The sequence below is a fragment of the Tenrec ecaudatus genome, chromosome X, assembly GCF_050624435.1.
Source record: "Tenrec ecaudatus isolate mTenEca1 chromosome X, mTenEca1.hap1, whole genome shotgun sequence".
In the NCBI taxonomy this organism is placed as follows: Eukaryota; Metazoa; Chordata; class Mammalia; order Afrosoricida; family Tenrecidae; genus Tenrec; species Tenrec ecaudatus.
The window spans coordinates 58,820,010-58,844,615 of record NC_134548.1 but is presented as its reverse complement, the minus strand read 5'-3'; the positions used below and the strand labels follow the sequence as shown (position 1 = coordinate 58,844,615).

Below are 24,606 nucleotides of genomic sequence, written 5' to 3'. Positions count from 1 at the left end.
TTTCTTCTTTGTAATGAGTCTGTTGTGTTTTTCGAAATCTGTCTACATTAATTTGAGTGGATGAGGTATTTCTATGTATTCATTTGGCAAATTTGTTGGAGTATGGATTTTCATAGTAGTGTATTATTATTTAATTGGGATCTGTTATGATGCTACCCTTTCCATATTATTCTAGGTATTTGCCACTTTTCTTTTCCCTTTGTTAAGTTTGCCTATGGTTTATTAATTCTGTTAATCCTTTTAAAATATCGGCTACTTTTTAATTTTTCCAATTGTTAAAATTTCTGCTCTGATCCTTGTGATTTCTTATCTTTTCTTGTTGGAGGGTTTATGTTGTGCTTTTCCCTATTATTTAAAGTACTGTGTTAGGGTGTTGATTTTAGATATCACCTATTTTTTCATGTGTGTGTTGATTGCTATAAATTGACCTCTGGTGATTGCTGTTGCTGTGTCCCATAGGGTTTTCTTTGTTTGTTTGTTTTTGTTTTGTTTTTACTTTTAAATTTTTTTCATTTATTCGAATTTGGTTTTCTTTTTTTTTTAAACATTTTATTAGGGACTCATACAACTCTTATCACAATCCATACATATACATACATCAATTGTATAAAGCACATCTGTACATTCTTTGCCCTAATCATTTTCAAAGCATTTGCTCTCCACTTAAGCCCTTTGCATCAAGTCCTCTTTTTTCCCTTTCCTCCCCGCTCTCCCCTCCCTCATGAGCCCTTGATAATTTATAAATTATTATTTTGTTATATCTTGCCCTATCCGGCGTCTCCCTTCACCCCCTTTTCTGTTGTCCATCCCCCAGTCCCATAGGTTTTAATATGTTGTGTGATTGTTCTCATTTGTTTCAAGGAATTTTCAAATTGTATGCCTTTATTTTATTTTCTAGTCTTTTAGATTTTATTTATTTACTTATTTATTACCAAGCTATATTTACTGATTACAGTATAAAGGATAACAAATCATGCACAAATTGGTAAATAAACAGAAAAGAGCCAACAAACATCCCACCCCTGTCCACATAGCAAACTGCAAAGAAAATAAAGACATTCTCAGCAAAATTTCACATAAAGCAGAGAATGGCTGTCAAGCAGCAATGAACTCTTCCTGAAGAACAACAGGCAAATTGATGAGACTTAGTAATTGATAATGGATCCCTAAATAGTTCACAGAATTCAAATCACCATACTAATGCAATACATATTTGGAAAGCAGCATAGCAAAAATACTTAAGAATAACATAAAGTCATCTTTCCATGTGTTTCACTTGTCACCACACTCCAAAGTAGCTCTTGAGCACAACAAAATCACTGAAAATTTTGCAATCCTTATTCTAACCTTTTCATATAGAGACCATAATTACTCAGCAGAAACAAATATCAGAAGAACTGGGACCATATTACAATTACCAAAGGGAATTGTGGTCATTATTTTCTCCTAAATGAATAAAAGGAGAGAAGCCCATTGAATTTTGCAGTTGTTGCCTGCTACACCGATTGACAGGCGCTGAGCAGTGGTGGTGGGGACTCTAGGTTACAGAGCCCTGTGGGAACACACTAGGGAAGGCCCACAGTTTCCTTTATTTGCCTTTTAAACCGCATCCTAGTTTCTCCCCTTTGATGATCAGATGCTGAACAAAGCTTGAATTTGCAGTATGTAGGTAAATTGTGTCTACAACACTTAGCCAGTGACATCTTCTCTTGCATCGCCACCAGGCCCCCAAACACATGTCCAGGCACAGCACCCAAAGCAGTCCACATGAACACATGAGCCACCCACATGATTGGGTGCAACAGGGGAGAAGGGGAGAACCACAACACCTAGGGCCAGATCTCCACACACAGACTGAAAATGGACAGGAAGCCACACATTTGGAGCAAAAGGTTTACAAGAAGCGGAAACAGTAACAACAAAAACAAGCCAAATAAATTTCATAACACATTTTGCCTAAACAAAGATAGCAATTTATATTGGCCCAATTTCAATTATAGGTTAATCCCTATAGAAATAGCATTGAGTTTCCCTCCAAGTATATCAGTGAGTTAGTTTATTGTGCCAACCTGGCGGATAAACACATGTGGGGTTAAGTGAAGGGTGGAGTGATAAATGGCTCGTGAACCTCCGCTTTCTAGTTCTAGGGTCTCTTGCTTTGTGATGTTCACACCAGGATGCAGCTGCCTTATCAGTTCCCTGCTTCAGCTTGCAAGGCTGACTTCCTGCAAGACATCTCCAAGGAGAAGCCACATGGACCTACCCCAATGCAGCCCTGAGTGCTGGAGCAGCCGTGTGTAGACCCCTGCCAGTACTGAGATGCTTAAACATTCACTGCCTCGCCTTTCTTCCTGCAGTCGGCATCATAGTGTGTGTTTTGTGAGATGGAGGAGGACTTTGTGGATTACTGTTGGACATATGGATTATAATGTTGGATTTGTGGGCTTGGGCAGCACTGGGTTGGGATGCGTTCTTAATGCGCACTTAACCTTTATATAAAACTCTCTCTTATACATGTTTCTGTGGATTTGTTTCTTTAAAGTAGCCAGACTAATACAATCAGAGAAAAGTAATTTGGTGATTTCCCTCTAGTTTCTCCAGATTCCTTTGTGTTACTGTGTTTATGTGTTTACTACTGGATCATAAATGAAAGGACAGGTATATGGGTGTGGGATGGTGACTCCGTGCTACATCCTGAGGCTCCTTACCTCAACTATCCAGTCTTTTTAAAGTAGTATGTTATTCATTCTACATGTGTTTGTCTTTATATTTCTGTTCATTGTATTGTAGATTTCTAGTTTTATATCATTGTGATCTGAGAAAATAGGTTCTAGAGTCTCATTTTTTTATCATAAGGCACGCCTTGTGGCCCAGTATGAGGTCAATTCTGTAAAATGATTCATGTGTTTGGGAGAAGAATTTATACTGTTTTCTTGTTATATGAAGTGTTCTGTATATGCCTAGGAGGTCATGATGTATCTATGAGGTCATGTTTGTTGATGGTGTTGTTAAATTTTTTGTGTCTTTATTGAGTTTCTTTCCTAATTCTGTCTATCCTTGAGAATGATTTATTGAAATCTCCCATATTATTGTCAAGCTGTCTATATCTCACTTCAGTTCTGTCAGGATTTGATTAAGATTTGTGAGGGTCTTTCATTGGGCTCATATATGTTTATTATGGTTACATCTTCTTGGGCTTTTAATCATTATGCAGTGTCCATTCTAGTCCTATAATGCTATTTTCCTTGGATTCTATTTTTTCAGAGATTAATATTGCCACACCTGCTTTGTTGTTGTTGTTGTCATTTGCTTGGCAAGCTTCTGTCCACCTTTTGATTTTCAGTCTGTTTTTGTCTGTGTTTCTGAGGTAGTTTTTTTGCAAGCATCATATTGATGAGTCTTGTTTTCTTATCCATTCTGTTACTGTCTTTTTACTGTGCATTTTGCCCACTAACATTCATTGAGATTATTGATATCTTTGTGTTTGCTACTGTCATTTTGATTTGTATTTGTGGGTTTGTATATTTAGTGTGTGATTAGTTTCCTTGTTCTTCCTAGATTTCTATGTTGTTTTGGATGCTGCTTTGAATGTGTTGGTTTTTGTTAGGAATTCTCTTGTATATTGGTTTCAGGTTTGTGTGCTGCTGCTGTTGATTTGGGGGGGGGGGTCATATTATTTCGTTTAGTATTTTTTGTAGCGGTGATCTTGTTTTTGCAAATTCCTTTAGGTTTTCCTTGTCTGGGAATACTTTTATTTCACCGTCATATATGAGTAATAATTTTGATGGGTAGGAGATTCTTGGTTGAGTCTTTTTCCTTCAAGAATTTATGTAGGTCACTCCATTGCCTTGCCCGCATGGTTTCTGCTGTTAAATCCAAATTTATTCTAATTGCTGCTCCTTTGTTTGCAAGTATTATTTTTCTCTGGCTTCTCTTAGAATATTTTACTTGTCATTGATGTTAGATAGTTTGAGAGAGTTTTCCTTTTGGAATCCTTCCTCACTGGGGTTCTTTCAGGTTTCCGAGTAGCTATCTTTTCATCCTTTATGTAGTGTGGAAAATTTTCTTCCAGGAGTTCTTGGACTATTCTTTATAGAATTTTTTGTTTCTTCATCTTCTGGAATCCCTAGAAATTGGTTGTTCCTTTTGTTTGTGTACCACATTGTTCTTAGGCTTTCCTTGGCCTTCTTTGCATTTTTTGTTGTTGTTGCGCGTTCTTCTCTTAGATTGGAATCCAGTGACTTTCTTCAGACTCGCTAATTTGGGTTTTCATTTCTCCAATTCTATTTCTTTGTTCTTTTATACTTTAATCTTGTTATTGTAGTGTTTGACTTTTACGTCTCTGTTTGGGGTTTTTCTTGTATGGCTTGTAGTGAAATTCACAGCCTTTCTGTTCTTCCCATTTTCCTCTCAGACTATAGCCATCCGTTGTATGTGTGCAAGCATTACTCTTCAGGAATAGTTTGCTGATCGTTCTACAGCCTCTTTTATATTGGCCATCTCTTTTACACCTGGGTGCTGTTCACTTATTTGTATTTGTTTATCTTGTTTTTTTGTGTGAACCAATATTTTCTGTTGTTTCTTTGACATCTTAGTGTAGCCATTAGGGATGGCAGGGAGGTCGTGCTGTGGAGGAGTAGTTGGTTGTGTTAGGTGGTGTCATGAAGGAATGGTGGATGCTCTGAAGTATCAGGTGGGGAAATTGAGTATGGGCTAGGGAAGAGATCAGAGAATGGAAGGCAAAGTATTACATGGGTGGGGAGGGAGAATCAAGTAGTGCTAATTGGCGAATTATAAGAATAGAAAAAGCGAGAGATAATTTTTTTCTTAATTTTCAAGGACAAAGGAAAGGGTAATAATGATTGATAAAGAATTGTAAGAGCGTTTGTTTTTAAGAAGAGAAGGGAAAAAACAGATTGAAGAGCAGAAAACAATTGAAAACTATAAATTTTTAATGTTTAATTTTTTCATGTTTTAATTTCTTCAATTAAAATTTAAAGAAAAAATAAAACAAGAAAAAGAAGAGCTTTTAGTATTTCTTTGGGCTCGAAGCTTTGCCCAGAAGATTTATCACTGATGTGAGCAAGAGAAAGGTATGTTTTTTGAAGAAGGATTGGGAACTTTGTTGTATTCAGGACTTGTGATCGAAGCCCAAAAGGCAAGAAACAGGTGCATAGGTATAATCAGTATTAGTGGATGAGTGGTTTCCCCCTGCTTAGCTACTTGGGGTGACTTGAATGTGTATTATTATTATTCTCTGCAGTGACCTGGAGGAGAGGAGATTAAATGGAATGACAGGATATGGAGAAGTTTCTCAGGGTGGTCCTGGGTTGAGTGGTTGTGATGGGGTAGGGCTCACATCTTCCAAGAGGCAGAGGACTCTGAGAAGGAAACAGGAGAGGATAGCAGGGCTGGACAGCTTTTATTGGGATGGCTTAGAGAGAGGAGGTGGAATATAAGCTTTGCCTAGGGGCAGGCTATATCTCTGAGCTGCCTGGGGTGGTTTAGGGTGAACTAAATGAAGTATTCGTTGAGAGTTGGGGCTATTGCTGACTTGGGGATCTTAGATGTGGTGAATTGAAAAATTGTATATATATTTTAAGAAGACAACAGGCAGGAAAGTACGAATTAAGAAACAATTTTAAGAATAGTATAATACTTTGTTTTGAAGAAGGAGGGGAAAAAGAAAAGGAAAAAAACAAAGAAACAAAAGAACTGGGGTCTGGACTGTATTCTACGAGAGATCAAGGCTGTGGGGAGCGGAAATCTTTTGAGCAGTTGGAGATAGTGCCTGGGGGTGAGTGGTTCTTCCCTTGGGGGTGTTTAGAATGGCAGGGCATATTTGCACTTCAGGCTAGGGGTTGGGGGCTATGGGTGGCTGAGATAGCTCTGAGACCCAAATTCTAATCGATTGTGGCTAATTGTAAATGGCTTTCTTAAAGGAATAGACCTCAGGTCACCCAGCTTTAAAGAGGGCAGGGTTCACTCTTTTCAGATAATAATAGTCTCCAAGATGGGAGAGGGAACAGTATCTAACACCCACTGCCCAGGTGGCCTATGGAGAAGAGAGTAGCAAGACCTTTCTCAAAAGGCAGGTTGTTGCTCTGGATGGCTTGCAGACTAATTAGGGTGCTGACTGGGAGATGGGGGTCTTGAGGCAGCTGGCAACAAAGTGCTCAGTTTAGCTGGTTTTTGAGCCACAATATGTTGCTTGAACCTTTTGAGCATAGGGCTTTTGGCTTGCAGGTGCATGCATGCTTGCCTGCCAGAGGGGCAAAAGGAGTTCAGGCTGCAGAGGGTTCACTAGCCAGACATCTCGCCAGTTTAATGGGCTCAGTCCAGGGGTGCACGTATGCCTAGGTGTTGGCAGGGTGATAAATTTAGCTAGTATTTCATCTGGCATGGGCAGCAGTTGCTTGAACTTTCCGAGTTTAAGGCTTTTGACTTGTGGGCACATGCACTCTCTGCAAGAGGGACAAAGGGACTCTGCTTCAGAGAGTTAACCAGTTGGGCTCCTCATTAGCCATGGGGGCTTAGACTGGGGGTGCATGTATGCCTGGGTGTTCGCCTGCCAGGGGCACCCACCTGCTAAGGGATAACTCGGGTGTATGGGCAGCCTGGAGTCCAGTTATGTAAAGTTCACACATGGTGAGCAGTCTCTCAAGTCAGTTGTGAGGTGGGCAGTTTGGTGAGTGAAGAAATTAGACTTCTCTTTTCTTTTACCCCTTAACCTCTACCACGCCCACTAACTGCTTTCTGGACTGCTTGCACCTCTCTCGCTTCCCTGGTGGATTTTCATTTAGTTCTTGGAGAGGATCTCACTCTCCATGTAATCAGCCATTTTGACCTGGAAGCCCTGACATTTTGCTTTCTTCATGAGTGGCATTCTTGATGCCCTCTCACAACTCATCAGGTCTTCTCTCATTAGTGTTCACTGCATTAAATCTGTTCTTGAGATGTTCTCAAAATTCAGGCAGTATAGAGTCAAGATTGTATTTAGACTTTCGTGGACTTCTTTGAATTTTCTTCAACATTAACGTGAATTTACGTATGAGCTATTGATGGTCTGTTCTACAGTCATCTTTTGGCCTGGTTTTAGCTGCTTCTCCATTATCTCTTCTCACAGATAGAATCAATTTGATTTCTGTGAATTCCATCTAGAAAAGTACATATGTACAGTCACCTTTTGTGTTGTTGATAAAAGGTAATTGCTGTGAACAAGCCATTCGTTTTGCAAAAGAGTGCCGTGCAATTTCCAGCTTGATTTCAATCACCAAGACCTTATTTTCTAACTCGTGTTCCTTCCTCATTGTTTCAGACTTTTACATTCCAATTGACAGTGATTATCAATGCATTTAGATTGCATTTTTAAAATTAACTTCAGACTGGAGATGTGAGTGGAATTCTTCAATTACTTCATCCTTAGCTTTTGTGATTGGTGCATATATTTGAATAATAGTTGTATTGATTGGATTTCCTTGAAGGTGAATAGATATAATCCTATCATAGATAGCATTATACTTCAAGATTGATTTTGAAATGTCCTTTTTGACAATAAATGCAACACCATGCCTCTTTATTGTTTTATTCCAGGCATAGCAAATCATATATTTTTTTTTTACTTCAAAATGGCCAATACCAGCCCATTTCAGCTCACTAATGTCTGGGGTATCGATCTTTATGCATTTAATGTTGATGATTTCCAATTTTCTTATATTCATACTTTGCACATTCCAATTCCTCACCCCCTCCTACCCATAGACACAGTTATTGATAAAATTTATAGATATAGCTTTAATAAATATATACTTAACACTTATATTTTATAGAAATATGTACATATTACATATTTATATAGGTATACTTATTGTTCTTGTTGAGTGCCATCAAGTTGATTACGACTTACAGCAACACCATGTAACAGAGTAGAACTACCCCTAAAGATTTTGTAATCTGTATTCTTTATAGAAATAGATCACTAGATCATTCTCTTGGGAAGCTGCTAGGTTGGTTTGAAGTGCTAGCTTATCAACTAGCAGCTGAACACTTAATTGTTGTGCTACCAGGACACTTTACATTTATGTCCTGTTTTTTATTTTTTCAATTAATATATTATGGGTTGTAGTCATTTCAGTACACATAATTTTGACCTTTCAAGACTCCTGAATAATATTCCATTGAAGAAATGCATGTAATTTAAATGTTTGTTCATAAATTCATTGTTTTAAATTATGGCATTAATGTATAAATACTAAAGCAATTCAGGCAGTTCACATGAAGAAAAAAATTAAAGTTATTTGTGTAAGAACCCCTCACTCACAGTTAACTCTTCCCATTCCGCTAACATTAAGTTTTAATTATTGTAGTCATTGCTATTAATAATCTATAAGTGATACATTTCTTCATCTATTTTATCTAGTAATTTCAGACAAAATAAAAGTTGAGTAGGTGATTGTATTTTCCCTTTTTTCCTCCTCTTATACCTCCCAAATTTATTGCTTTTTATAAACATTGGTGAAGCTTATAACATTTACATTCTGTTCTGTAACAATTGGTGTTTTATCTGTAGTTTGATTCTAACAATTGAAAATAAAAAAACATTGATATTAAGATCATATATATTAGCATATGACCAAGCAATGTAATTAGAACCATGAAAAATAAATTTTAATTTTTTCATTTAAATTGTATTGCTCAAGAAAGACTGAAGTCTCTAGGAAAAGTGGATTATTTTATTTACTTTGAGTGTCTGTTGCTACATCTGGAATATACTTTGCTAACACTGTTTCTAGTGTCCAAGAATTTTTTTCTTCCTTAAATACTTCATTGAATAGTATTTTCAAATGTATTGGATAGGTGATCAATTCTGTATATTTTATATGTCCAAATGTATTTTCACTTAAGTATAGAGTGATAATATCACAATCTTTTCCTTTCAAGACATTGTCTCATTGTCTGTTAGCCTATAGTGTTGCTGATAAGAAGAATATCAATTTGATTACCATTCATTTATAGGTAACCTGTTTTGACTTTACAGTCCTGAAAAACTTTCTACGATTGGGAAATGTTCTACATTTGCACTATCCAATAGAGCAGATGCTAGCCACAAAAGGTTCTAATCACTTGAAATGTGGCTTGTATAACTAAAGAATTGGATTTTTAATTATATTTATTTTTTATTAATTTACATTTAAACAGCATCATATGAGTGGCTATTGTATGGAATAGTCACTAGAGGCTTTATCTTAGAGTTCTGAAATTTTTTTAAAATCATTTTATTGGGGGCTCATACAACTCATCACAATCCATGTATACATCAATTGTGTCAGGCACATTTGTACATTCGTTGTCCTCATCATTCTCAAAATATTTGCTCTACTTGGTATCAACTCCTCATTTTACTCCCTTCCTCCCTGTTTCCCTCTCCCTCATGAATCCTTGATAATTTAGAAATTATTATTATTTTCTTATGTCTTACACTGTCCATTGTCTCCGTTCACCCACTTTTCTGTTGTCCATCCCCCATAGAGGAGGTTATATGTAGATCCTTATAATCGGTTCCCCCTTTCTACCCCACCTTCCCTTCACCTTCCAGTATCGCCACTCTCAACACTGGTCCTGAAGGGATCATCTGTCCTGGATTCCCTGTGTTTCCGGTTCCTAGATGTACCAGTGTACATCCTCTAGTCTAGACGGATTTGTAAGGTAGAATTTGGATCATGATAGTGGGGGTGGGGGAGAGGAAGCATTTAAGAACTAGAAGAAAGTTGTGTGTTTCATTGTTGCTACACTGCACACTGAATGGCTCGTCTCTTCTCTGCGACCATTCTATAAGGGGATATCCCATTACCTACAGATGGGCTTTGGATCTGCACTCTGCACTTCCCCTCATTTATAATGAAATGATTTTTTTTAATAAAATGATTCTTTTGTTCTTTGATGCCTGATACCTGATCCTTTCGACACCTCGTGGTCACACAGGCTCATGTGCTTCTTCCATGTGGGCTTTGTTGCTTCTCAGTTAGATGGCCACTTACTTAGCTTCAAGCCTTTAAGACCCCAGACACTATATCTTTTGATAGCGGAGCACCATCAGCTTTCTTCACCACAGTGGCTTATGCACCCATTTGTCTTCAGCAATCATATTGGGGAGGTGAGCACACAATGATATGATTTTTTGTTCTTTGATGCCTGATAACTGACCCCTTCGGCACCTCACAATCACACAGGGTGGTGTGCTTCTTCCAAATGACTTTGTTGCTTCTGAGCTGGATGGCCACTGGTTTACCTTCATGCCTTTAAGACCCCAGATGCTGTATCTCCTGATAGCCGGGCACCATCAGCTTTCTTCACCACATTTTCTTATGCACCCTTTTGTCTTCAGCGATCGTATTGGGGAGGTGAGCACACAATGATATGATTTTTTTGTTCTTTGACGCCTGATAACTGATCGCTTTGGCACCTCGTGATCACACGTCCTAGTGTGCTTCTTCCATGTAGGCTTTGTTGCTTCTCAGTTAGATGGCCACTTGTTTACCTTCAAGTCTTTAAGACCCCAGACCCTATATCTTTTGAGAGCCAGGCACCATCAGCTTTCTTCACTACATTTGCTTATGCACACATTTGTCTTCAGCGATCATATCGGGAAGGTGGACACACAGTGATATAATTTTTTGTTCTTTGATACCTGGTACCTGATCCTTTTGACACCTCTGAAAAATTGTTTAGAATGTTTGTGTGTTGCTTTTCCTTTCATTCTGTGCATTGCTGGTGTATACCCTTTGAGTTACATGATTCATGTCTTGCTTTACCTCAAATGAACTTTTTATTCCTTTGTTTTCTTTCTTTTTAGAACTTAGAGTTATTTGGCCTCCTATGCATATTATTCCATCTTTTAAAATAGATTATTACACACATTTTTAACACTTGTTTTAAATTTCCTTTTCCTTTTCTTGTTCTCAGATACATCTTCAACTTTTTATTTCAGATCACTGCCTTGGTATTCAGCTATATCCATTAATCTTTTATTTGGAAATCATAATTTTCATTTTAAAAATATTCTTTTTAATAATAGCCTACTTTTTATATATGTTTATCACAAGCTTTGTTTCTCAGAAAACTGACAAAAGATCATTATCTAGATCATACGTAAAACTCTTAAATCAATAAGAAAAAAATCATACAACTCAAGGAACAAGTAAAGCATGAACATTTAGTTCACTGAAATGGAAACACAAGTGCCTTATAAACATGAGGAAAAAGTACTCAACCTTATTCTAATCAGTGAAGTAAGTGCAAACATTTTAAAGAACAAAATACCAGTTTTTCTTATCAGCCATGAAATCATTAAATAAATTACTAGTACCTGAATGTTGAAAAAACTCTAATTTTATATTGGTAGGAGTGGAATTTCTGGGTCATATGATGATTCTTTAACTTTTTGAGGAACTATTAAATTGCTTTATAAAGTGACTACACTTTTATATCCCACCAGCAATAGATGAGGGTTTCAATTTCTGCATATTTTTTGCCATACTTGTTATTTTATATTTTTAAAATAATAGCCATCCTAGTGGGCCTGAAGTGATATCTCATAATGGATTTTTTGTTTTTATTTTTATTATGGTAAATATTTATGTAACAAAACATCATTTCAATATTTTTCATACAAAGAATTCAGTGACATGAACTAATTATGCTTGTCATGGTGTTGAGGCATCACCAATGTTTCCAGAGTTTCCATCACTCTTAATAGAAGCTCTATGTCTCCTCAACAGTTTCCCTCACTCTTGTATTTCCCTCTTTTTTTAAAAATAATTTTATTGGGGGCTCATACAGCTCTTATCACAACCCACACATATATCCATTGTGTCAAGCACATTTGTGGACATCATAATTTTCAAAACATTTTCTTTCTACTTGAGCCCTTGGTATCAGCGCCAAACTCACTGCCATCAAGTAGATTCTGACTCATAGTGATCCTGTGGAACAGGGTAGAACTGCCCCTGTGAGTTCCTGAGATTCTAACTTTTTCCCCAAAAAGTGGCTGGTAGTTTTGAATTCCTGGCCCAATGGGTAACCACTACCACTAGTAAACTTTGGTCTTTATACACTTGTCTGTTCTAGATATTTCATATAAGTTGGATTTAAGGTGGATTTATTTCATTCAGCATAATATTTTCAAGATTCCTTATGTTATAGCATGTATCAGTTTTTTTATCTTTATGGAAAAGTCCTATTCCATTATATGTATTTAGTATACTTTGCATATGCATTTACCTTTTGCATATTTAGATGTGCTCACACTTCGGCCTTTGTGAATAAACATTAGTGTAAAAGTAACTGCTTGTATTTCTACTTTTAGTTCTCTGGGGTATATACCCAGGAGTGGAATTACTATATTACATGATAATTCTGTGTTTAACTTTCTTTTCTAAAATCCCCCTCTTTAATTTTAAATTCATGTTTTAGTTAAGGTCCATGCACTTGTTATTTTGCTTTAATATTTTATAATCCAGAAAAATGCCATTGACATTTTTATAAAAGCACTTTGTTAATCATTGAAATAAAATAAAGTGAAAATTACTGTTATAATTTGATAGAGTGTTTTTGAAAATACATATTTCTATTAAAGCATCCTATAATCAGGTAATGCCAATATGCATTCTCACTGCCCTCATGCCCATTCTGATTCATAGTGACCCTATAACACAGGGTAGAACTATAACCCTTAACTTTTTCTCTAGTCAAGAGCAATATCCCTTGCCTTCCCCTTCTTTTGCCTTTTATGATACTGACTTTTAAAAGATATAATTTATTATAAATTTTTATTTTATTTTTAATATCTGTACTTAACAAAATTCTTTAAAAGTAATAGTTCTAATATCTCATAGCTTTGAGATATTGATTGCCATTTAAATACTAAATTGTTCCCACCCCAGTCCCCATGGAAGCTTTGAGGATCTTCTCTTTTCCCTATGACAATTTACTTTTATTATTTTAAAAATCTTTATATTTTTGGCAATATCATGTCAACCTTAATATTAGTAAGTTCCGAGAACTTTTTCACCAGATTCTTTTTCACAGTGGCTGTATCATTTTATATTCCCCCCAGCAATTCGAATGTTCTGCCTTCTTCACATCCCCATTAACACCTATCATTTTTTATTTTTTAAATCATAACCATCTTAATGAGTGTGAAGTGAAGTCTCATTGTGGTTTCAATATAAATTTCCCTAGTCATTAAATATTGCATATCTTTTTATGTGCTTATTGGCCAATTGTGTATCTTCTTTGGAGAAATGTCTGTTTAAGTTTTTTGCTCATGATTTCATTGGGTTGTTTCCTCTTTTTAATGTTACTTAGAGAGGTAGGTAGATAGGTAAACATTTTTTGAATTTCTATAGATTTTATTTTTACTTTCTTGATAATGTCATGTAATGTATATTTTTTAAATCCAGTTTAGATTTCTTTGGGGTTTGTTTGTTACAGCTCACATTTTGGAGTCATATCTAAGGACCCATTTCAAAAACTAAATCCTTTTTTCTTCAAAGAGTTTTATAGTTTTATATGCATATACTATAACCATGCTCTAGAATGCCTTGTCTTGGCACAGTACGGTGAGCCTTCAAAAAGTTAATTGACAAATTCCATTGCCTTTTAATTCCATTTTTCCATGAACTTTCCTCATATATTGCAACACGTTTCTAGTGCTTCCTTTAGGGTGGATATTAAGCTAAATCATCTTCTTCATGGCTGTTTCCTTCACAGGGAAAACATTGGCCTTTCCATCTGACCTCAGCCTTTTCCTCTCACCACTCTTTTAGACACCAATGGCCTTAGGGGTTTCTACTTGGTGTGGAGATGAGGAAAAAGGAACAGAGTTTTGTTCTTTGGCTGTTCTGACTGTTTCTTTTTTGGCACCCCAACCAATTCACACATCCATTCAGCAATTATCTGTAAAGCAATGCATAAGTTAAATTTTCTGTTTTTATGGTGCTCACATTCTACAGAAGGAAGATAGACCCTAAACAAATAAGCCAGTATGGTGTGTAGAATATTTAAGTAAAGGGTTAACCATGAAAAGGCTCTGGATGACTTATGGAGGTTTATCAGAGAAGACTTGTATGTGGGGTGATATTCACAGGTATCAAATAGCCATCAAATAACATTTTGTGAAGAACATTTTGACTAAAGATTATAGAAAATACTGTATCCTAAATTATTGCCTAAGTTATTATTTTGGTTTTTTGTTTTTGTTTCCATTAGGAGATGTCCCGAGATGCTTCACTTCCAGGGGATCCAAAGACCTGTCCTGTTGATGTGTCAAGTGATGGAGCCATGCATCTGCATACAGGAGGTGGATATTTTGGCCTAAGCTTTACTTGTCCTAGTCTCAAAAGTCCTATTAGCAAGAGATCCTGGACTCACAAATTTAAAAGCTGGGCATACAGGCTACAGCAGTCAACCAGCTTTTTCAAGAGATCAAAAGTCCGTCAAGGTAGTATGCTTACAGTCAGGGACATAGACTGGGTAACATCACTTTTCATTTATTTACATTTTTAAATCATATACAAACCTTGCCACTTTTTCATGTAGCCCATGTATGTTACATATCCCATTAATGCCATTGCCTTTTAATTTTTCCATTCGTTACTAATTTGGTTTTCCAGTTATTCATTTCATTTAGACAGTAAGTCTTGGATTAATCTTACAATGCCTGATTCAGATAAGGGACTTGTACAATATTGCTTATTGCATTAATAACTTTTAATTATCTAGTAGGGATTAAGCTTTTTCTACTTTTATTCTTTTTGGTAACATAAGCAATTTTAATCTTAACTATTTTGTTCTTTCTGCTTTCAATTTGGTAAAACTTTCAGGGGAAACAGAAGATATAAGATCCACAGTTGCTCCTGATCCCATTCCTTTGACACAAGAATCCATAGCTGATACTAAGGCTTTGAGTGGATGTAAAGCTATGAATGGATCATTTCAGCGGGGACGGTTCCAGGTTTGTATTTTTGGTGTCTATCCTTATCTACAAGATCACTATTTAAGGTGACAGCATTTAAGATCTTAAGCACTTAAGGTAATACTTATTTTAAATGTAATCATTGCCATTTTTAATATATTCTCGTTACATACATCCTCTTACCTTTAGCTATTCAGTAAGGGTGAGTCTAAAGAAATGAGAATTTTGGTATTTGGAGGATAACACAAACATGGGCGATCATTTGGAGAATGGATGATTGGATCATCTTTTAAAAAATCTATTTTTCTGTCCTAATTCATGGCCGTGTGATTATATTTTTCAAATTTTGTAACTCTCTTTTAGCAATATGAAGCCAGTTCTTTTTACCAAAGGGGTCCTATTGAAAGACTTTGAATATAGGTAGTACAGGTGAGAATTTTCAGGTTTTGTGTTCCTGATTTGTATATATCATAGCCACATATCTGTGCCACATAACTTATTTTTTCATAAAGTTTCATCTTTGATTAGGTAGAGCCAGTCACTTTTGCCTTTTTATATCTTAGGTTATTACAGTTCCTCAGCAGCACTCAATAAAGGTGACATCTTTTGGAACAGAGCACATACCAACTCTCAATCAAATGACAAATCATTCTAATGAAGACACTCTCATCTTTACTGAAGCAGCAAAGTCTCCGTTGATAAGGCTGGAACCTGGCATGCACAATCAACAAACTTCATTTTCTCCTCAGAAGTTACAAGTTTTTCTTGAAACTACTAAAGAAAATAAAGGCATTCCCAAACGAGGTGACAACTTTTTATCTTTCAGCACAATTTGCGAGACAGTTATATCTTCTGTAATGCCGGAAAAGGAATTGAAGGAAACTTCAGGCACAGGAAATAGTATGCAATCTGGATCTGAACTGTTACTTAAAGAGAAAGAGACACTGATTATTGGGAAACAACCCAGCTCTGATAGTGAAGTTTCAGCTCCTCTTGCTGCCAGTGAAAAGTCAGTGGCAAAGACTGGTTCAGAAAGTATTCAGTGCCATGAAGAACAGACCTACATACAAGCACAAAGCTCCCTCTTCTATTCACCATCTTCCCCAATGAGCAGTGATAATGAGTCAGAAATAGAGGATGAGGACTTAAAGGTGGAACTTCAAAGATTACGAGAAAAGTAAGGACTGTTTTTCTTCTGTCACAAAGGTTTTATAGAACTTGGTATGTAATTGGTAGGCAAATATTTAGGATTTTAATAATTTTATAATTTTTATGAATTGAATTATAAAGAAAGCCAAAATAATACCTACTTGATAAATATTTATTGATGTGAAAGTTGTTATAAATTATTTTCATAGTTGAAGGGTTAATTATCATTGGCTAAACGTCAGGGATTCTTGGGAGTTCCAAGTAGTGTAAATGATTAACACATTTGGCTGCTAAATGAAAGGTTGGAAGTTCAAGTCCACCTAGAGCAGACCCAGAAGAAAGCCCTAGTGATCTACTTTTAAAAAATCAGCCTTTGTGGATGATCCCTTCAGGACCAGGGGTGTAAGGGGCGATACTGGGAGGGTAGAGGGTGAATGGGTTGGAAAGAGGGACCCGATTACAAGGATCTACATGTGACCTCCTCCCTGGGGAATGGACAAAAGAAAAGGGGGTGAAGGGAGATGCCAGACAGGGAAAGATATGACAAAATAATAATTTATAAATTATTAAGGGCTCATGAGGGAGGGGGAAAAAGAGGACTTGATGCAAAGGGGCTTAAATGCTTTGAAAGTGATGAGGGCAAAGAATGTACAGATGTGCATTATACAATTGATGAATGTATGGATTGTGATAAGAGTTGTATGAGACCCTAATTAAATGTTAAAAAAGAAGAAAAAAATTATGATAGTAACCTATGTACACAATGGATATATGTATGGTTTGTGATAAGAGCTGCAAGAGCCCCCAATAAAATGATTTTTTTTAATCAGCCTTAGAAAACTCCAGGGAGCTTAGTTGTATTTTAGCACATACAGTTGCCATAAGTTTGGAGTCCACTTGATGGTTTCTATTTTAGTGATACTGTTGTAATAGGTTTTATTACATAAACACAAAAAACTCACAGCCATCAAGTCATAGTGACTCATAGTGACCCGATAGGGCAAGGTAGAACAGACCCTGTGAGTATCCAAAGCTAACTCTTTAGGGGAGTAGAAAGTCTTGTCTTTTTCCCAAGGAGTGGCTGGTGATTTCGAACTGCCGACCTTGCTGTTAGCAGCCCAACTTGTAACCACTACAACACCAGGGATACCTTGTTTTATCATATGGGAATGATATTTTTGTATTTAGTTTTATAAAGAAGGCCATATTTTTATGAAATTAGTATTTAGTTACTGAATTCTTTCTAATTTTATTCCAGTAGTTCAAACCAAAAAAAAAAAAAACATATAAAAGGGAAACCAATGGAGTCTCCCTCTTTTCCCTCTATCCAAGTCACCCAGTTTTTCCCCTTAGGGTAAGCAATATTACTTGTTTCTTGTATATCTAAAATTTGGTTATGTACTTGTATATACAACATATATACACATTTTACTATTTTCATGCACAAATTGTAGCATATTCTATAAACTCCATATTGTTTTTTCACCTTTTTGCTGTATTTTGGAAGCCTCCTATTAATGACCCCATATCATTATTTTTAAAAGTTGAAATCAAGATTAGCTATTTTAAAAATCATTTTATGGGGGCTCATACAACTCTTATCACAATCCACACATACATCAAATGTGTAAAGCACATTTATACATTCGTTGCCCTCATCTTTCTCAAAACTCACTTTCGGTTTGGGCTCCTGGAATCAGCTCCACATTTTCCTCCGCTCCCCCTTCGGCCCCCTCCCCCCTCCCTCATAAACCCTTGCTAATTTATAAATTATTATTTTATCTTATCTTGTACTGCCTAATGTCTCCCTTCACCCACTTTTCTGTTGCCCATCCCCCAGAGAGGAGATTATATGTAGGTCCTTGTGATCGGTTCCCCCTTTCTACCCCACCTTCCCTCCCGGTATCGCCACTCTCACCACTGGTCCTGAGGGGTTCATCTTTCCTGTATTCCCTGTTTTTCCAGTTCCCATCTGCGCCGCTGTGCATCCTCTTGTCTAACAAGGTTTGCAAGATAGAATTGGGATCATGATAGTTGGGGGGAGAAAGCATTTAAGACCTAGAGGAAAGTTGTGAGTTTCGTTATTGCTACTTTGAACTCTGAGTGATTCATCTCCTCCCTACTACCTCTCTGCAAGGGATGTCCAGTTGTCTGCAGATGGGCATTGGGTCCCTACCACATGCTCCCCTCATTCGCGACTTACGATTTTTTTTGCCCACCTTTGGTGCTTGATACCTGGTCCCCTCGACCCTTCATGTTGGTGTACTGCTTCCATGTGGGCTTTGTTGCTTCTGAGCTAGATGTCTGTTTGTTTACCTTCAAGACTTTTTTTAAAAACTTTTTATTAGGGGCGCATACAACTCTTATCACAATCCATACATATACATACATCAATTGTATAAAGCACATCTGTACATTCTTTGCCCTAATCATTTTCTTTTTTTTCTTCTTTTCTTTTTTTACATTTTATTAGGGGCTCATACAACTCTTATCACAATCCATACATATACATACATCAATTGTATAAAGCACATCCGCACATTCCCTGCCCCAATCATTCTCAAAGCATTTGCTCTCCACTTAAGCCCTTTGCATCGGGTCCTCTTTTTTCTCCCTCCCTCCCCGCTCCCCCCTCCCTCATGTGCCCTTGGTAATTTATACATTGTTATTTTGTCATATCTTGCCCTATCCGGAGTCTCCCTTCCCCCCCTTCTCTGCCGTCCATCTCCCAGGGAGTAGGTCACATGTGGATCCCAGTAATCAGTTCAAGACTTTAAGACCCCAGACTATATATTTTAATAGCCGGGCACCATCAGCCTTATTCATCATACTTACTTATGCACACATTCATCTTCAGCATTTATATGGGGGTGGTGAACACACAATGATGGTTTTTATTCTGATGATGCCAGATACCTGATCCCTTCAACACCTCATGATCACACAGGCTTGTGTGCTTCTCTGTGGGCTTTGTTGCTTCCGAGCTAGATGGTCGCTTGTTTGCCTTCAAGCCTTTAAGACCCCAGATGCTATATCTTTTGATAGCCAGGCACCATCAGCTTTCTTCACCACGTTTGCTTATGCACACATTTGTCTTCAGTGATCATGTCGGGAAGGTGGCTATCACAGAATGACTGTTTAGCTGAGCAAAGTGCTCTTGTGTTAAGGGAATGCATGCGAGGAGGCCCAATGTTCATCTGCTACTCTACTACTAAACTTATAAGTATATGCACATAGGTCTATTTCCCCCATGATCATAAATATATTTACATATGTACATGTCTGTATTTAGGCCTCTATGTATGCCCTTTGCCTCCTGATCCTTTCCTCTACTTCCTTGTGCTTTCCTCCTGTCCCACTACCATGTACATTGCTTCAAGACCTGAAGCAGGTCAAAATCCTTAGAATGCTCTTAGTTTTATTTTTTAGTCATTTTATTAGGGGCTCATACAACTCTTATCACAATCCATACATATATCAATTGTGTAAAGTACATTCGTACATTCATTGCCCTCGTCATTCTCAAAGGTTCCTCATGAACCCTTGATAATTTATAAATTATTATTTTGTCATAACTTGCCTTATCCGACATCTCCCTTCACCCACTTTTCTGTTGTCCGTCCCCCAGGGAAGAGGTCACATGTAGATCCTTGAAATAGGTTCCCCCTTTCCTCCCTCTACCCTCTCACACACTCACACCACTTGTCCTGGAGGGATCATCCGTCCTGGATTCCCTGTGTTTCCAGTTCCCATCTGTACCAGTGTCCATCCTCTGGTCTAGCCAGACTTGCAAGGTAGAATTGGGATCATGATAGTGGGGGGTGAGGAGGAAGCATTTAGGAACCCGAGGAAAGTTGTATTTTTCATCGTTGCTACATCGCACCCTGACTGGCTTGTCTCCTCCCCGAGACACTTCTGTAAGGGATGTACTGTGGCCTACAAATGGGCTTTGGGTCTCTAATCTGCACTACCCCCCCCCTAATCACACCCACCCCCCACATTCACTTTGGTAAGATTTTTTTGTTCTGATGATGCCTGATATCTGATCCCTTCGACATCTCGTGATCGCACCGGCTGGTGTGCTTTTTCCATGTGGGCTTTGTTGCTTCCGAGCCTTTAACACCCCAGCACTATATCTTTTGATAGCCGGAAACCATCAGCTTTCTTCACCACATTTGCTTATGCACCCATTTGTCTTCAGCGATCGTATCATGGAGGTGAGCACACAATGATATGATTTTTTGTTCTTTGATGCCTGATAATTGATCCTTTTGGCACCTCGTGATCATACAGGCTGGTGTGCTTCTTCCATGTAGGCTTTGTTGCTTCTGAGCTAGATGGCCGCTTGTTTACCTTCAAGCCTTTCAGACAACAGGAGCTATATCTTTTGATAGCCAGGCACCATCACCTTTCTTCACCACATTTGCTTATGCACCTGCTTTGTCTTCAGTGGTTGTGTCAGGAAGGTGAGCATCATAGAATGCCAATTTAATAGAAGAAAGTATTCTTGCATTGAGGGAGTACTTGAGTGGGAGGACCAATGTCTATCTGTTACCTTAATACTAAGCCTATAAATAGATGCACATAGATCTATTTACACATCCTCATATTTACATATGTACATGTCTTTATCTAGAACTCCATAAATGCCCTTTGCCTGCCAGCTCTTTCCTCTATTTCCTTTGCCTTTCCTCCTGTCCCACTATCGTGCTCAGTCCCCACCTGGGTTTCAGCAATTCCTCTTGGTTACATTGCCCTTGATCATGCCCTACCAGGCCTCCCACACCCTCCTCACCACCAATTTGGATCCCCCGTTGTTCCCTTGTCCCTGGGTTTGTTAACACCACTACCTTCCCCCCTCACCCATGTCCCCCTGGAACTGTCCATCCCATGGTTTTCTCCTCCAGATTGTTCATCCAGCCTATCTTATTTAGACAGAACTTCAGAGATAATAACATGCACAAAAACAAAACAGAGCACAACCAAGCAACAATATACAACAAAACAACAACAAACCAATGACAAAAAAACACAAGAAAGAAAAGCTTATAGTTAGTTCAAAGATTTTTTGGTTGGAATTTAGGAGTGTTTTCTAGTCCAGTCTGTTGGGGCACCACGCCCTGGCCCCAAAGTCCACCTTCAGCATTCCCTGGGGACCTCACCTCTCCATTCTCTTGCTGTTCTGTTACACCCCCTTAGTGTTTTGCCTTGGTGTGGCTGGATCAGATCAGGCGCAATTCCCTCACTGTGTCTCCGGTGTTGTCCCCTGTAGGGCTATAGGTCAGTGAGGGGCGTCATTTCTCATAGTGGGGCCAGCCATGTGGTCCTCTCTGTGGACTGGTTGCTGTAATTAGGAACATTGGCCTCATGGCCTGATGGGCCAGAATGTGCTCCACTCTCTCCTCCCCCCCTTCATCTCCTCCCATGTGCTCTGATCAGATATATCCCTCTCCCAGAGCTGCAGATTCAATGCCATCCTTTGATATAAATTCTTCTGAGGGTGAGGGGCAGGTGTCCACGTAGTTGGGATTGGGGTGGGCCCCCCAGACCTCTCCACTGGTTCCCTACTCCATGCCAGCATATTGCTGAATAGTCTTAGTTTTAAAGGCCTTGCTCAAAGGAGGAAACAATACAAAAATATCATTCTAATGAAGAGTAAGTATAATATTATTTTCTTTCTAACCTTGTTCATTTCTTTTCAGAAAATTGTAGATGTATTCCTTTTTTAAAATATATTTTAAAAAACATAATGCCCTTTTAATTTGAGCTTAAAAGGAAATTGTGATTGTATACTTTAACATAAATCATTTAAAAGTTCATTTTAAAAAGATGATAAAGATGCAGGTTTGACTGAACTATGCAATATGTGCTATGTAACATTTTGGGAGAAAAATGGGGCTTTATGCTTCTTTAAAATTTGCAACTTCAAATATATAGATACAGTAACTGGTGTAGTGGCTTATTGGGGATACAGTGGTGAAGGAAAATGGGAGGGAAATGGGGGGCAAATAATGAATACGAGAAGGAAGAAAATGGTCTAGAACAGAGTGTAGTGATGTTTATACAACTCTTAATACTACTGAACTATGGTAGTGTGTAATATATAAATTATATCTCCATAAAGCCATAAAGCTATTTAAAAACATTACAACCTCCGGGAGGAGATGAGCCAGTCAGGGTGCGATGTAGCAACGATGAAAAATAAAACTTTCTCTAGCTCCTACATGCTTCTTCCTCCCCCCCCCCCCCCACTATCATGATCCCAATTCTACCTTGCTAGTCTGGCTAGACCAGAGGATGGACACTGGTACAGATAGGAACTGGAAACACAGGGAATCCAGGATGGATGATCCCTTCAGGACCAGTGGTGTGAATGGCGATACTAGGAGGGTAGAGGGAGGGTAGATTGGAAAGGGGGAACTGATTACTAGGATCTACATGTGACGTCCTCCCTGTGGGACAATAAAACAGAAAAGTTTGTGAAAGGAGACGTCGGACAAGGCAAGATATGACAATATAATAATTTATGAATTATTATTATTATTCATGAGGGAGTGGTTAACAGGGAGGGCGGGGGAATGAGGAGCTGATGCCAGGGGCTTAAGTGGAGAGCAAATGTTTTGAGAATGATGAGGGCAATGAATGTACAAATGTGTTTGACACAATGGATGTATGTATGGATTGTGATGAGAGTTGTATGAACCCCTTAATAAAAGGATTAAAAGAAAAAATTACAGACTCTGAAACCCAAAGAGGCAGTTCTATCCTGTCCTATAGGAGCTGTATGACTTGGAATAGACTCAGTGGCAGCAAGTTTGGTTTGGTTATGTAGTACATGTATACTGTAATTTTATAATGAAGTTAGTTTTTACTAAAATGGTTTTTATATTTCTAATGTTGATACATCAGTTTCTAATTCTTTTAAATAATTAAATGAATTTTAAAATTTTCTCAAAAGACCGGTAGATTTTTAAATGATTATAATGGCTGTGAATATTTTATTTTGACTATAAGACATGCATTTTCATATCCATATAGAACCCAGAACCTCCAATATTTTAAAAGATAATTTTTTCTATTTTGTGTTCAGTGTTAATTCGACATTCTGACTCTTTACAATTTTTTTAATCCAGCATGATGTTTCTAAGAAATATAGTTTATAGACTTATATTAGTGAAATGAGATTTTAGACCACCCTGGTTTTGAAGCAAAAATCATATAAAGAAGTGTACATAATTCTGAGGTTATTTTCTACTTATTAATGTTAAATTTTTATGAAATACAGGTGATGATAAATGATAGATTTGGGGAAGCAGATGAAGATGTTTTATATTTCATTCAGAAAACAAACAATTGGAAGTCTAATAACAATCCCCAAAATATCTTTGGAAATTTTAAATGTAAATATCGATATTAAAAATATAAATATCATTGTAAAAGTGACACATAGAAAAGATTCAAACAAGAGAGAGAAAAAAAACAAGCCAAAAAACTGCTCTTTCTCTTTTCTCGTGTTCCAGTCTCACTTCTCAGAAGTAACTGCTATGAACTGTTACTAGCTAGTAATTTTTCCTTGTACTTACAAATGTAGTTTTCATTGTTTACAAAACTAGGATCATAATATGAATGTTATTCTTCAATTTTTTAACTTAACATTTTTCTGTGTATTTTTGCACAAATAAATCTTTCATAAATTAAAATGAGTGCATGCTATATTAACATGTGATGAGTTTACCAATATTTATTTGAGCCCTCATTAATGTACATAGCAAATGTTTCCCATCTTTTATTTATGCAAACAATGCTGAAACAAACTTTATATTTTTACATATTTATGTATTTCAGGATAAATGCCTGAAAGTGAAATTAGTAGATTAAAGCCTGTCCAAATTTTAAAGGGATAAAACCAAACTCACTACCATCAAGTCAGTTCTGACTCTATAGGACAGAATAGAACTGCCTCTGTGAGTTTCCAAGGCTGTAACTCTTTACAGGAGTGGAAAGCTTTATCTTTGTCCTGTTTAAAAGGATAGATATTGCTAAAATTGTCTCTCATTATAATTATTCCATTTTGCATTCTTTTAAAAAGTATATGGCAGTGTCTTTTCTCTGGCACATTAACATTGAACTAGATATTTGTTGTTGTAATTAGGTGTCATCAACTTGGATCCAACTCATAACAACTCTGTGTACAAAAGAATGAAACACTTCTCAGCCCTAAATTGTCACCACAATTGTTGTTTCAGCCCATTATTACAGCCACTATGTCCATGTTGTCGAGGATCATCTTCCAAGACAGATTTATTTGTTCCTTTGGCAGCCCATGCTACTTTCAGTATTCATTGCCAGCACCGTAATTTAAATGTATCACTACCGTCTTAACTTATTCAATGTCCAACTTCCGCATGTATATGAGGCAATTGAAAATACCATGACTTAGATCAGGTACGCTTTAGGCCTCTAAGTAACATCCTTCCTTTTCA

The 24,606-nt window shown here is 37.3% G+C and overlaps 1 protein-coding gene across 1 annotated transcript in view; it reads left to right on the top strand.

Annotated features, from left to right (window-relative positions):
* Positions 1 to 24,606, top strand: part of WNK3 (WNK lysine deficient protein kinase 3) — a 191,038-nt gene that overhangs the window by 148,622 nt on the left and 17,810 nt on the right. The window contains exons 17-19 of the mRNA XM_075539190.1: positions 14,269 to 14,359; positions 14,883 to 15,013; positions 15,538 to 16,151. Of these exons, the coding sequence (XP_075395305.1) occupies positions 14,269 to 14,359; positions 14,883 to 15,013; positions 15,538 to 16,151 (836 nt within the window). The remainder of the gene's footprint in view (positions 1 to 14,268; positions 14,360 to 14,882; positions 15,014 to 15,537; positions 16,152 to 24,606) is intronic.